The sequence below is a fragment of the Hemitrygon akajei genome, chromosome 26 (assembly GCF_048418815.1).
Source record: "Hemitrygon akajei chromosome 26, sHemAka1.3, whole genome shotgun sequence".
Lineage (NCBI taxonomy): Eukaryota > Metazoa > Chordata > Chondrichthyes > Myliobatiformes > Dasyatidae > Hemitrygon > Hemitrygon akajei.
In genome coordinates, this window is record NC_133149.1 from 14,034,236 (window position 1) to 14,048,996 (window position 14,761).

General features: G+C 47.5%; 1 protein-coding gene across 1 annotated transcript in view; it reads right to left on the reverse strand.

The window, feature by feature from the left end:
• Positions 1-14,761, reverse strand: part of siae (sialic acid acetylesterase) — a 70,342-nt gene that overhangs the window by 20,501 nt on the left and 35,080 nt on the right. The window contains exons 4-6 of the mRNA XM_073029595.1: positions 13,522-13,660; positions 12,262-12,436; positions 554-663 (exon numbers count right to left, since the gene is read on the reverse strand). Of these exons, the coding sequence (XP_072885696.1) occupies positions 554-663; positions 12,262-12,436; positions 13,522-13,660 (424 nt within the window). The remainder of the gene's footprint in view (positions 1-553; positions 664-12,261; positions 12,437-13,521; positions 13,661-14,761) is intronic.

A 14,761-nucleotide genomic window follows, 5' to 3' on the forward strand; every position in this document is an offset into this window, starting at 1 on the left:
AGTTTCCATTCTGAAATGTCACTGGGCTCAGTGGAATCTAAGCGATGATTGAGGACAAGTCTGAAAATGCTGAGTCTGCCTCCATAGTAGTCAAACAAATGCAGAAGTAGTAAGTGAAAAAGAAATGAGCGTCCCTTTAAATCATGCAGCTGGAGATGATAAAAACATGCAATGAAAACGCAAAAGAAAAGTGTACTCAGCAGGTCAGGCAGCATCTCTGGAAAATGAAATTAATTTAATGCTTCAGATCATTAGAAAGCAAGAGACCCAAGTAACCTGATGACAGATCATCATCCTGTAACATTGATAAAAGTTTCTCTCTCTTCTCAGGTGATACCCTGACCTGCTGAGTGTTTTCAACATTTTCTATCCTGTTTTCCTGAATATCTGCAGTATTATTGCTGCAAACCACCTCGGCCCAAAACATCGACAGTTTATGTTTTTTTCCATACATGCTGCCTGAATTGCTGAGTTCCTCCAGCATTTTGAATGTGTTGCTTTGGACATTCAACTGTAATTTCTCTTACCTTGATATCTTACCAAGATACCTTACCTTGATACCAAATGGCTCCTTTGATAGCCATCCTCTTCAATGGATGTATCATTGCATTCCACAGGACACTGGGTTTATGAGGTCCTCTGGCTTCATTGACAAAGCTAACGCTGAAAAGTAAAAGATAAATCATCAACCTGGCTCGACCTGAACTGCAGATGTTCAACAAAGTAGCTGACTAACACCTGATTCTGAGTTACTTCTCCTTTGGGAAATAAATGCTGACCTCGAGAGCAATCAACTATCTCAAGAAGAATGCGGCAATACTGTAATATGATTGCAAATTATTTCAGTTTTAAATAATAAAAAAGAGTTCATAAAGAAAAAAAACTGAGTGTTAGGGTATAGTCTGGAGTTATGGAATGCAGCAAATATTAATTTCAACAGCAACCAGTCTTCAGATCTGAATGTGAAATGTAGACTGAGTTTGAAATACAACTCAGAACAATGGTCTTCCTGGAGCTGCAGACTGGAGTCGATTGCAAACCAAGAAACACCCCATTGACCTGAGATGTCAAAGGATTCAAGGTAAATTTATTATCAAAGTATGGATAAATTACAGGTAGCCACAATGCAAGAATCCCAAAAAAAAAATTTTTTTAAAGACCTAATGCACAGAGAAAGAGAGAAAAAACATGAATCATGCAAACAATAAAAGCAAACAACAGCATTCTGAACCAAATTGAGTCCACAGACATGAATCCTGGAGCAGCCAAAGTAAGCCCATAGCCTCAGTCTCAGTTCATCATATAGTAGGGCAAAACACTGCGAAGCTCGTAGACACAAAGCGCATAGCAGCCGGAGCAGACTCACAGTCTCAGCGCTGCAGAGAGAGGAGTGAACATCATGGGAAAGTGAGCGGAATTGGCCTGACCCTTGTCCTGACACCCTGCCTTTCCAGTCTACCTGGGCTGGCCTTTAAATCGTCCAAACACCGAATTTTGCTGCACACTAGGACCCAGGCCCTGCCACAGCGATACGCTCTGGGCCTAGACCTTGCTGCCCAGCCCAAAGCCGTTCTCAACCTTTCCAAATCAGTTTGGCACTTAAATCGATCCAACCTCACTTTCAGCTCAAGTGGACACGCACTGCAACTCCTCTCCCTCGATTTCTGTCCAAATCACTCACTCCAGCTCCATCCCCGACCCCGAACTGTCTCAAACATGTTACGTTCCAACTTAGCATCACAGCAATGGCTCAAATTAGCTTCACCTTTGCTTGCCTCTTCGTTGTTTGTGGTGAATGTTTACCACAATTTCCCTCAGAAAAAGTGTTATTAATAATGCTTTTAGCCGTATTTCTTGTCTTTTGAACTACCAGTAAACTGTCATCCAACTTTAGTAGCACCATCTTAAACTGGAAAATTAGGGGTATGCATATGCATGAATGCAGCTTGGAGTAAGCAGTGATTGACATTCAATTTACAATGTCTTGATTGTTGGTGTGAAGATCTAGGCGTTTGAATCAAAGGAAGCGTTAAGAATGCATTGTATCTATTGGATTGTCCTGTTGTTAACTTTGATCTTGAGCATATAAAAATGTCATGTAATAATGGGTCAGGAGGCCTCTTCTCAGGCTACGTCCACACTAGACCGGATAAATCCGGAACCGAAGCTTTTTCTCTTCATTTTGACCCTCCGCCCACACCGAAATGGCGTTTTCCTTCCCTGAAAACGGAGCTTTTCTAAAACGCCCTCCAGAGTGTGTAATTTTGAAAACACCGAATGGGCGGAGTAGTGTAGACGGGGTAACCAGAGATTTCTAAAAACGCTGTTATGACATGCCGGAACAGATGGTGGCAGCAGCACGGCATTTCATTGTTTTCCCTAACACAACCCCCCACACAACCTAACAATTTCAGAACAGACGGCAACGAGACTGAAGCCAGAAGAGTTAGAAATGTACTCACCAAATACTTTGACCCATAACTTACTGAATAAATAGATATACTCACTTTGCCCTGTTTTCTGTCCTTGTTTGTATGAAGGTGGTTTACCTATTTATGCAAGTACTTCTCTGTCAATAGATGTGTAACAGCCCAATGTAACATTGTATGGAAATACAAGATAATACTGATGCAGACATGTTTTATACATTTAACAAGGTGCTTTATTAATGCAACAAAGTTAGTCAGTTTTTCAAAGTTCGTCGTCACCCGGGTCATACTGTCCTTGAACAGTCATGTTTAATAAAGTATTTTTATCATCTAAAGCAGAGATTACAAGAAGGTCATGCCAGAAACATATAAAATGCATAGCAAGCATAGCTAGCGCACTGTACTTTTTAATCACATTACAGGAAGGATGTTGGGTTGGATAGTTTTGCACAAAGACAAGGGCAGGAATAGGTTGGAGCACCATTCAAGCCTACTCCACCACCCACTTCTGCTCTCGGTCCCAGAGTTCTCAATTCCATTATAGCTTAAACAATCAGCAATCACTGCCCAAATGCCTTCAGTGAGACTGATTCCTCAGCTCTCCAGAGTAGGGAATTCCAAACATTCCCCTGAGGAAGAATGAAATTCCTCCTCAACTCCTTAAATGGGGGACCCTTTATTTTCCAAAAATGACACTACTAGAATCAGAATCAGGTCACTGACACATGTTGTGAAATTTGTTGTTTTGCAGCAGTGGTACAGTGCTATACATAAAAAAGTTACAAGATAAAATATATTTTTAAAAGTAAACAGGTATTTCAAGAGCAACATAGTGAGGTAGTGTTCGTGGTCCATTGAGAAATTTGATGTCAGAGATGAAGAAGCTATTCCTAAAATGTTGAATGTGCATCTTCAGGCTCGTGTATGTCCTCCCTGACTGTAGTAATGAGAAGAGGGCATGTCCCGGGTGGTGAGGGCCCTTAATGTTGGATGCTGCCTTCTTGAGGTTCCACCTTTTGAAGATGTCTTCAATGATGGAGTTGACTGAGTTTACAACCTTCTGCAGCTTTTATTAATCATGTAATTGATGCCTCGTTATCAGATAGTGATACAACCAGTCAGAATGCTCTCCAATTTCTGTAGAAATTTGCGAGAGTCTTTGGTGGCATACCAAATCTCCTCAAACTCCTAATGAAATATAGCCGCTGGTGTGCCTTCTTCATAACTACATAAATATGCTGGACCCGAGATAGATCTTCACCCTTCCCACTGCTGACTCCTCAATGAGGACTGGTATGTGTTTTCCCAACTTCCCCTTCCTGAAGTCCACATCACTCCCTTGGTGTTACTCATATTGAGTGTAAGATTACTGTTTGCAACGCCACTCAACCAGCTGATCTATCTCATTGCTGTACGCCTCCTCATCACCATCTGAGATTCTGCCAACAGCAGTTGTGACATCAACCAATTTATAGATGGCATTTGAGCTGTGCCTAGCCACACAGTCATGAGTGGAGAGAGAGTCGTGCAGTGGGCTAATCACACATCCCTGATGTGTACCAATGTTGATTGTCAGTGAGGAGGGGATATTATTTCTGATCCGCACTGACTACCATCTCCCAATGAGGAAGTCAAAGATCCAGTTGCAGAGGTACAGAGGCCCAGGAAATCAAAGATCCAGTTGCAGAGGTACAGAGGCCCAGGTTTTGAAATTTGTTGACTAATACTGAGGGAACGATAGTGTTGAACACTGAGCTGTAATCAACAAACAGCAGCCTGACGTAGGTATTGCTATTGTCCAGGTGATACAAGGGTGAGTGGAGAGCCATTAAGATTGCATCAGCGGTAGGCGACTTGCAGTAGGCCCAGATCTTTGCTTAGGCAGGAGTTCATTCTAGCTATGACCAACCTCCCAAAGCAGTTTATCTCAGCAGATGTGAGTGCTATTGAGCAATAGTAGTTGAGGCAGCTCACCTTGCTCTTCTTAAGCATCGGTGTGAGTGTCGCCCTTTTGAAGCACTTGGGAACCTCGAACTGCAGCAGCGAGAGATTGAAGATGTTCTTGAACACTCTCGCCAGATGGTTGGCAGAGGTTTTCAGTGCCCTACCAGGTACATGTATCCAGAGATACCGGCCACGTGACAGACACACTGCCACCTGGCTGGTCGGAGGACACACCACATGCCAATCAACATTTGAGCCGCAGCTATCCAAGGTCAAGGGGGATAGCTGTTGTAGTGCTTTTCCCTTGTTCTTTGTTTGTGTAACTGTACCCTGTCCCCACACCGCTTCCTGTGTATTGTAGTTGCTTGTGTTGACCCGACTTCCCCTTATAATTCCTTATTATTAAAACTGTGTGTGTCCAGGCCTCTACTGTTGAGACTCAAAGAACCAGTTATTTTCCATCACAACATTTGGCACTGCGAGCAGGGTTTATGGGAATGGCCTGCGATGTCTTCAATAAGGGTGACAATGTCAGGTACAGCGGCGGCGAGGAGGAGTGCAGCCTTGTTCAATTGCCTATAATCAACGGTCATCCACCAGGAGCCGTTCCTCTTACGGATGGGCCAAATGGGGCTATTGAAAGGCGAGGCAGCGGTTCTAATAATTCCCTCCTGTAACAGGGCTTGAATGGAGTCTGCGATTTCTTGGCGCCCCCCCGGCACTCTGTACTGACTGTTACAGATGATCTTGGAGGGAGGGAATATAACAATTGGCTCCCACTTAGCCGCCCCGACGACAATAGTGGCTCGTGCGATGCTGAAGGTGAACTTGCCCCTGTTTGTTTCAAGTGATTGTCCCTTTAAAACATTGATCCCGAGGATACATTCCGGGGAGGAGGCAATAAGGACTTGTACACGTCTGGGGGAATGGTTGCCTATGGCTAGGCGAAGGGTGACCTCCCTGACGGGTAAAAGGGAGCCCCCCAATCCCTCTATCTGCATGTCCGTACCCCTCCATAAGGCAGGACTGCCTGGGATAATCGTGTGCTGGGCGCCTGTGTCGACAAGCGCCATCCACCTCTGTGTGTTTCCTTTTCCCCAATGTACTGTGACGGGTATATGTGGCCTCAGGTCCCCCGGGCGGGAAAGGGCAAGAGAGCAAATGCGCCGGGGGCCCTGGCCTTCATCCTATGGGAGGGGGAAAGAGGGCTGCCACGCCGGGGGTGAGGCACTTTGCTGGTGGAGGTGGGACATTTCCTGCCTGACGAGCTGTCTGAGTTCTGCTTCGAGGGCCTTCGAGACAGTTTCAGGTAAGGGAGGCGCGGAGGGTGGCTCGGTGTGTGTGGTCTTTTTGTAAGTAGTCTTCCCCCTGCAATGCTCCTTCCACAGGGCATATAGGTTGGGGGTGGGGATACCATCTATCTGGTTACGATCCACCCCTACACGCAGCAGGTCCGTGTACAGCTGCCTGCGTGTGTATCTGAGAGGGATAGTGTCTAGGGCCCTTGTCTCAGTCTTCCGGACCTGCGTAGGTGCACCTCTCTGCATATATTCTAATCCCTCCAGGAGAGTGATAGCATCCCGTACAGTCCTACCGCTGGCTGATGCCATGAGGGGCAGGATTACCGACTTCAGATCGGGGCGTGCGGTAGTGACCAAGTATCCCGCTAGGGCACCAGTCATTCGTGTGTTTTCAAGGAAGTTACGGTCGCAGGCACCTTGATAGATGCCGTTGACCAGTGCCCATTCCCTGATAACCCGGGTGCCCTCACTGACCGTACCCCATTGCGGGCACCCGTGTAGATCCCACTCCAGAAGTGTGGGATAGTGAGCTCGTACCACGGTCACTACCTGATCCCACAGGGTTGTGCCGTCGCGGATTTCTGCTTGTGGCACCCGCAGCGCATTGTTTATGCTCTGCTGGTCAGAGAGGCTTCCCAGGGCGCTTGCCTCCTGATGGGAGAGGCTGAGGTTGGGTTCCCCCTCGTCCCACAGCCGGAGCAGCCAGGCCGCGAGGTGCTCACCTGGTCGTTGGCGGTAGCAATCCACCAACTGGGTCAGCTCCTTGGGGGAGAAGTCCCGGGTCTCCGTGGTCTCGGAGTGACTAGGGGAAGGTCTGGCCGTCTCCCCCTCGTTCCCTTCCTCCCTGCGGTAAACCTGGGACCACGTGGTGACGGGTCGGGCATGTTGGAGCTCGGGTGAGAAGTCCCGGGTCTCCGTGATCTCGGAGTGACTAGGGGAAGGTCCGAGCGTCTCCCCCTCGTTCTCTTCCTCCCTGCGGTGAACCTGGGACCGCGTGGTGACGGGTCGGGCATGTTGGAGCCCGGGTGAGCAGGGGGAAGGGTGGTTGTGGGACCTTGGCTCCTCGGGCACCCCCTCGTCGTCACTATCCAGCCAGATGTCCCCATCCCCCAGCCCTGCGTCCAGCTTGTCGCCACACTGGACTAAGGCTGGAATCTTTAATGGGTCCGGCTGCCAGCCAGACCGATGGGCTGCCCTGGCCTGCTGAAGTTTTATGGGGCGACAGGCAAGTTCAGTTCCCCTAACTTCAAGGTCGTTGGCTCGGGCCTGTGCTGCTTCCTTCGGCGTGCAACAACGCTGACTGAGGTCTTCAATTTCCCTGTCCTTCCGACCACACAAGTGCTGCAGGTGATCAGTAATTCCAACCTGGCGTCTCAGCAGAGACGCAAACAACCAGAAGGCACCCCTTTGACTCCCCTTGGCTTTGGGGAACCCTGTTTCCTTCAGGAGGGAGACCACATGATGGCCCAGCTTCTCTCCACGGGGCTCTAACTGCTCAGACCAGTCCACTGGTTTTCCGTGGTCTGCCAGCATGCTGGCCAGACTCTCAAATCCCTCCCTTTCATCAGCCCACCGAGGGATCTTATCCTGGGTGCCTACACTGGCTTTCTTCCCCTTATTCCAGAACATTATCCCCTGTGAATGGCACCATCAGAGGATTACAGCACCTCCCCTCTCTCTATGGGGTCCCATGGGAGGTACAATCCGATCAGGGCTCACACTTTGCTGGGACCAAAGCCCAGACCTGGGCGGCTGAGGCGGGGATCTCGTGGCTGTTCCACATACCCCACCACCCCCAGGCATCGGGCTTAATTGAAAGAATGAACGGCCTGCCCAAGGAAAAAATCCGTACTCTGACACCCTCTCGCAGGCTGCAGGGGTGGCTAAGTGTCCTTCAGCAGGCCGCCGACCAGTTAAACACACGGCCCACTAGCCAAGGGGGATCCCCACTGGCCCAGTCCCCATCTCCCGACTGGGAAACTACCGAACCCCCCGAGACCGAGGACTCGGGCAGAGTATGGATCCGACAGCCGCAGAGCCTCCCCAGAAAGGGAGAAATTGTCGTGCGCTGTCCAGGGGTCCATTCCGGGCAAATCTGATTTGTCCTGTATACATACCCAGCATTTAACCATACAAGAATGAGTTTCCTCCTACACCTACCCCCACCCCTCTACAGGACAATGGTGCGACTCCAGTCATCCCTCCTGGTCGGCTCCGTGACAGCTGCCAACACCTTCCTCAGGGTCGCTTACGAGTTTGCCAGCAACGCCAACAGATCGGACTGCTGGATCTGCTTGCGGGCCCCAGCACACGCTGATGATGCGCTGCCACTCACGCCCATCCCGCTGGATGACATTGAGATGAACTGTTTACACAGACTGTTTGCTCTTGCTGGTTTTGGTATATCTGTTTGGGGGGGGGGGGCCCTGCGGGCAGTCCCCCACCACTCTCCTCCCCACTCCACAACATCTCTTCCCTTGACCCCCGATGGGGTGGGTGCTTCAGGAACTGGTATTTCCCTTCCTACAATCTGACCTCCACCCGAGTCCCCACCCTCAGAGTTATTCCACAGCCACTGAGTATACCTAACGAATGCTGGTGCAGACTCCGCAATGCGCACACTTCTAACCTTTCCGTTGGTCACAGCAACTGTCAGCGAAACTGGTACCCGGGTGCCCCAGTGACTACTGCCAACGATGCCGCTAAGCTGGGAGCTCCCTGGACTCTAAACGGGACCCACTGGACCTGCGGCCACCGCGCCTACCCGTGGCTCCCCACGAGCTGGTACGGCTGCTGCTTTCCAGCATATGTGGTGCCCTTCATCCACCCCCTGAATGACCTTGGGGAGCATCCGGCGTACAGCGGCCACCGGGACAAGAGGGCCATTACAGAGGCAGAGAGGTTCTGGATGATAGCCTTTCCCAGTTATGGTACGGCCCGGCTGTCCCGGGAGGTGATCCAGATGACCAGTGTGCTCGAGACTCTGGCCAGCGAGACGGCAGTGGCACTGCAACACACGGAGGATGCCCTCACCCGTACGGCGGCAGAACTGACCCCTGTCAGGATGGTCGCCCTGCAGAACCGAATGGCACTGGACTACCTACTCGCTGCTGATGGTGGAACGTGTGCAGTGGTTGGTAAGGAATGCTGTACCTTTATCCCTGATGAGTCCAGCAACATCACTCACTTGGCTGCTCACATTCGGGACTCGGTGGCTAAAATTCAAAAATCAAGGGACCAGCTCCTCCAGCACAACACCTCATGGGGCAATTGGTGGCCGTTTGGGTTCCTAGGGGGGTGGTGGGCAACTGTCATTCATTGGTCCATCGCACTCATTCTTGTACTCATAGCCATTTCTATACTATGTTGCGCATGCCAGCTGATTAAGAGTGTCTGCATTTACTTAGCTGCTTAAAAATGGTTATTTCTGGTATGTGATATTGTTTCACCCTCTTATGTGTGTTGGCTAGGTGGTGCGTCTTCCGAGGGGTGGAGTGTATCCAGAGATACCGGCCACGTGACAGATGCACTGCCACCTGGCTGGTCGGAGGACACACCACATGCCAATCAACATTCGGTGCACTGCCACCTGGCTGGTCGGAGGACACACCACATGCCAATCAACATTCGGTGCACTGCCACCTGGCTGGTCGGAGGACACACCACATGCCAATCAACATTCGGTGCACTGCCACCTGGCTGGTCGGAGGACACACCACATGCCAATCAACATTCGGTGCACTGCCACCTGGCTGGTCGGAGGACACACCACATGCCAATCAACATTTGGTCCCCCCCAACTAATCAATGCACACCTAAATTATTGGTCACCTTAATTGGATTATCTCACCCAGCCCCATGCTATAAAAGCTGAGACTTGGCCTTGGCTTGGTCTCTCTTACAGACCACCTCATTGAAGGTAAGTGCATTGATTTATGTTTGGGAAGGTCTATCGTTTGTCCTGGTAAGGGAGCCGCAGCTATCCAAGGTCAAGGGGGATAGCTGTTGTAGTGCTTTTCCCTTGTTCTTTGTATGTGTAACCGTACCCTGTCCCCACACCACTTCCTGTGTATTGTAGTTGCTTGTGTTGACCCGACTTCCCCTTGTAAATAAATTCCTTATTATTAAAACTGTGTGTGTCCAGGCCTCTACTGTTGAGACTCAAAGAACCAGTTATTTCCCATCACAACAGTACACCATTGCAGCTTGATGCCTTGCAAGGATTCACCCTCTTGAAAGATGTTCTGACATCCGCCTCTGAGACAGAGATCACAGCCGGATGATGCAGGAATTTGCTCAGTTTTATTTTCGCTTTCAAAGCATGCATAAAAGGCGCTGAGCTCATCTGGGATTGAAGCATCACAGCTATTTATGACGCTAGGCTTCACCTTGTAGGAAGTAATAGTCTGCCTGCAAACCCTGCGAAAGATGATGTCTTTAACTTCACCTGCAATTGCTTCTTCACTCTTAAGACAGCATTCCGTGAGTCACACCTGGGCTTTTTGTAAAGTTCTGGATCACCAGTCTTGAAAGCCACAGATCTAGCCCTCAGCAAACTGTATCTCCTGATTCATCCATGGCTTCTGGTTTGGGTATGTCTGATATATTCTTGAAGGCACACACTGCTCCAACAGGTTTTCACCAAGTCGGGGACACATGTGGCATATTCACTCAGATCTGGTCAATATTCAGGGATTCACCTTCAGATTGGAAAGGCATCAGGATACGCTGTCTCATGAATGTTGATCATGATGCTCAGCTCCTTTCAGTGCCAGCCTGTTATTGGCCGGGGTGGAATGTATACTGCAACCAGGATGATGGTGGAAAACTCCCTCCGCCGATAAAATGGGTGACACTTGACGGCCATATGTTCCGGGTTGGGAGAGCAGGACTGAGACAGAACCACCACGTCTGTGCACCACAATGAGTTAATCATAATCATGAAGCAAACTCTGCCCCCGCTATCTTTAACTTGTCTCCGCTGTTTGTCCATGTGGTTGAAGGTGACACCCTCAGGATGCAGCACTGTGTGTGGAGTGCTGGGGGTAAGCCATGTCTTTGTGAAGCAAATTATACAGCAATCTCTGTACATCTGGTACTGCAATCTTGCTCTTCAATTTTATTTTCCCGAGACAGTACGAGCCAGCAGGATGGTAGGGAATGGGGGCCTCAGGGCCCTCTGTTTTGATCTTGCAGGCCAACATGCTTTTCCAGGTTTATTTTTTCTTAAAAGGAAACTACACTCATGACCCAAGTCTGCCAACTTTGAGGGTCAATAGAATTTTTTAAACATCTTAAAACAATGTTGCTTACTGAAGTACCTAATGGCCGTGACTGTGGACTTCAACTGTAGTAGTCCTAAATGAGAATATTTGTTAATTCCCTTCGAAGCTGCATGCAAATCATTGCCACTCTCCGGCATCAGCTTGGATCAAATCCTGATGAAGAGAAACATTCTCTCAACCTACATCAATCCCATTTTGAATCCTACATACTGCGGCATGAGGATGAGAGTTGTAACCGGATCATTATCATACCATAAAGATGTGTTATTGTGCTGGAAGCATGATGCAAAGCCAGCAGTCCGTTTGGTGTGGGCAGGCTGTCTGTGGGGACTGCTGTGGCTACACATTGCTGAGATGTGTTGCTCACACTGTAGTCTCCAGATCATACCGTCTCCCTCATCACCACTTGCTGGGTGTGAAGCAATCTCCCTTTTTCTTGTGCAACTGCACAGCTCCTCCCAGCCTAGAGATTTCTCTGTGGCAAATGTTATTGCAATTATGATTATAGAAAAAAAAGCTCAAGAGAGCTCTGCAGCCAAACAATGAGGGAGTGATGGCAGCTTCCATTAATCTGAAGAGACTGTAGGGTTTAGGCAGTCTGTCAACACTAGGGGCAGGTGCTGCCAGTCCCTAGCAGAGTCTGAGCGCCCCCCCCCCCCCCCCCCATCTCAGTAAAATTTTTGTCATAAGCTTTTCTCTAATCCAGGCAGTGCCCTCATAAATCTTCTCTGCATCCTCTCTACACTTCCACATCCGTGTGGTCTATCAAGAGTTTTATAGAGCTGCAACATTACCTCACTACTCTTGAACTCAATCCCTCGACTAATGAAGCCCGACACACCATACACCTTCTTAACTACTCTATCAATCGATTTGGAAACTTTGAGGGACCCCATGATTCCTTTGTTCTTCCACACTGCTAAGATTCCTGCCATTAACCTTGTACTTCGCTTCCAAGTTCGATCTTTCACACTTTTCCAGATTGAACTCTCTCTGTCACTTCTCTGCCCAGCTCTGCATCCTGTCAATGCCCCAATGCAACCTAAAATGAGGAGAAATTTCTTCAGACTGAAGAAGACTTGAGGGGGCAAATTGTCTATGTCCACTTCAGTTTCTCTTATTCTTGTGGAGACACTAGACAGCGAGGGGACACCGGCCCCAATAAAATGTGTAAGTGAATACAAGAGGTTATGCAGTACTGCACAGCATTCTACTTAAAATGAAAGTAAGTTTCAGACCATGTAACTCTCCAACAAAAATATCAAACTAAGAGCAAATTAAAATGGTAAACTGTAAACTTACTTGACAGGAAGGTTACATTTGCTGAGGGCTCTTTTGGAAGACCAAACCTCGACAGGTGTGCCTCCCCAACATGACTCTACCAACCCAATAGGGTAACGTAGCTTCTCATAGAGGTATCGGCCAAACAACCAGCAGACAGCTGAGAACGAAGTGAAGTTGCCGCGGCCAAGAATTTCTGGGATTCAATAAGTAAAGAAAATGTTGGTCAACCATCACAACTATCTTCTTCAGCAACACAAAGCCAAAGAAAAGATGGAAAATACACTCAAGGAAAGATCAGTGGATGAGCAGTCACAGATATTTAAGCAGCTATTTCTGAACTCTGATGAAGAGGGATTAGAAAGAAAAGTTGTGCTCAAGAAAAAATATAAAAATTAAAAAGCATACAGGGTGCTTAAAGCTAGAGATAGACCACAAGAACGGGGAATTTTAATAAACTATTGCAAGAGATTTTAAAAAGACTGTAGAGATTACAGATGTTGGAATCTGGAGGAAGAAATAATCTGCTGGAGGAATTCAGTACCTGTGGAAGGAAAGTAACTGTTGACACTTCAGGTTGAATGCTTGTATCATGACGGGTGAAGGAAACAGCACCAGACTAAAGCCTTCTTCACCACCCTATCTATCGGTGACTCCACTTTCAAGGATCGTCTGTGTTCTACAATTATTAATGAGACTATTATTCACCCATAATACTTGAACTCCTACTTTCATAACTATGTCCCACATTATCATGACTGTTTAGGTGCTGAAAAGCACCTCACCAATGTTCTCTGCCCCTTTCTACTACTTGGTTTCCTGCTTGGAGTCCTTCCCCATTCTTTAACAACAAGATGCCCCATGTTATTTATTTATTTTTTAATTTGGCGATACAGCGAGGAACAGGCCCTTCTGGCCCTTGAAGTCACGCTGCCAGCAACACACTGAGTTAACTCTAGTCTAATCACAGGACAATTTATCATGACCAATTAACCATGACCTCTTTTTTGACCGTGGGAGGAAACCAAAGCACCCAGAGGAAATCCACACATTCCACGGGGAGGACATACAAACTCTTTACAGAGAACAGCGCGACTGAACTATGCTACCATAGCGGTTAGTGCAGCACTATTACAACCTGGAGCGTTGAGTTCTATTTCCTCCAGAAGTTAAATATTTTAATGAAGCAGAAGTATTTTACGAAGTAACTTTCACGCAGTAAGGCAGTTAGAGATAAGTAGATATACAGGTAACTTCCTGTCCTGGGAAAGCTGCTCTTACCTGCTGTGGGAGCTGACCACTGCACTGCGATGCCAGCTAGATCATCCAGTTCGTGATCTGACATGTTCCATCCTGCTTGGAATAGACGAATATATGGATAATGGGAAGCAAGAGACAGTTCTTCAGATGCATTAATAATCTGAAAGAAAAAGTGTTGCAATGACCCATTTTTCAGCATAGCTCAGAACAGATTTTAAGTATGTGAGTAAAGTCCACATTAATTCAATTATTCACAGCAGAACCTAAATATTCCCTATGTATTCTTGAGGAGGTGGTGGTGAAGCATTTCTGTGGCGTACACCATCACATTATGCGTAACACTTAACCAGCTGAGGAGCACTGGAGTCAATAGCTCAAGTATGAGTAATCAATTTCTTTCGTGACAGGACATTAGTGAATCGAATCAGCAGTAGATCAGAACAGCAGGGCATCCAGTTCTTTCAGCATTCATCGATCATGACTGATCTTCTGCCTCAGTACTATTTCCATGTCCCTCATTTCCTTTCATATGCAGACAGCTGTTTTGAACAAACTCAATGACTAAGAATTCTGCATGAAAGTATTTTTAAATTAAAAGACCAGTCACTTATTCTAAGGCTCCAACACTTGGTCCTAGAGTACTTAGCCATGTGAAATATTCTCCCTGCATCTAGTCTGTCATCCTGAAGGAAGTTGCTAAGTTTCAATAAAATATCCCCACCCTTCCAAACACTGGAAAGTAGATATCCAGTCCACTCAATCTCCTCTTAAAGACTTCATCAAGTGCATCTATGACCTCAATGAAAGCACCTGTCTTATTCTACAACAGTCTATCCTACCAGTCCTGCAATGGCCCGGGTTTCCCAACCTTTTTTTAATGCCATGAACCAATACTATTAGGCAAGGGGCCCATGGACCCTAGGTTGGGAACCCTGCTTTGGACCCTAGGTTGGGAACCCTGCTTTGGACCCTAGGTTGGGAACCCTGCTTTAGACCAACAAGGTACAGAGGAGAGCAGAGTGAGGCACCAAGAGCAAGAGCTCTAAAGAGCGGAGATCGAGTGGCCATGAGTGCAAAGACTGGAACAATCTGTGACTAGTTTAGAAACTGCACCAAGAGAAATATGCAGGTAAATGTATAGGCAAGTATAAATGGTTGTGATTGCTGGTTAAATTTTAAACTAAATTTAACAAAATTTTAATTTAATAAATTTTATTAACATCAAACTAAATAAATAATCAAAAATACAGGACGGGGATGT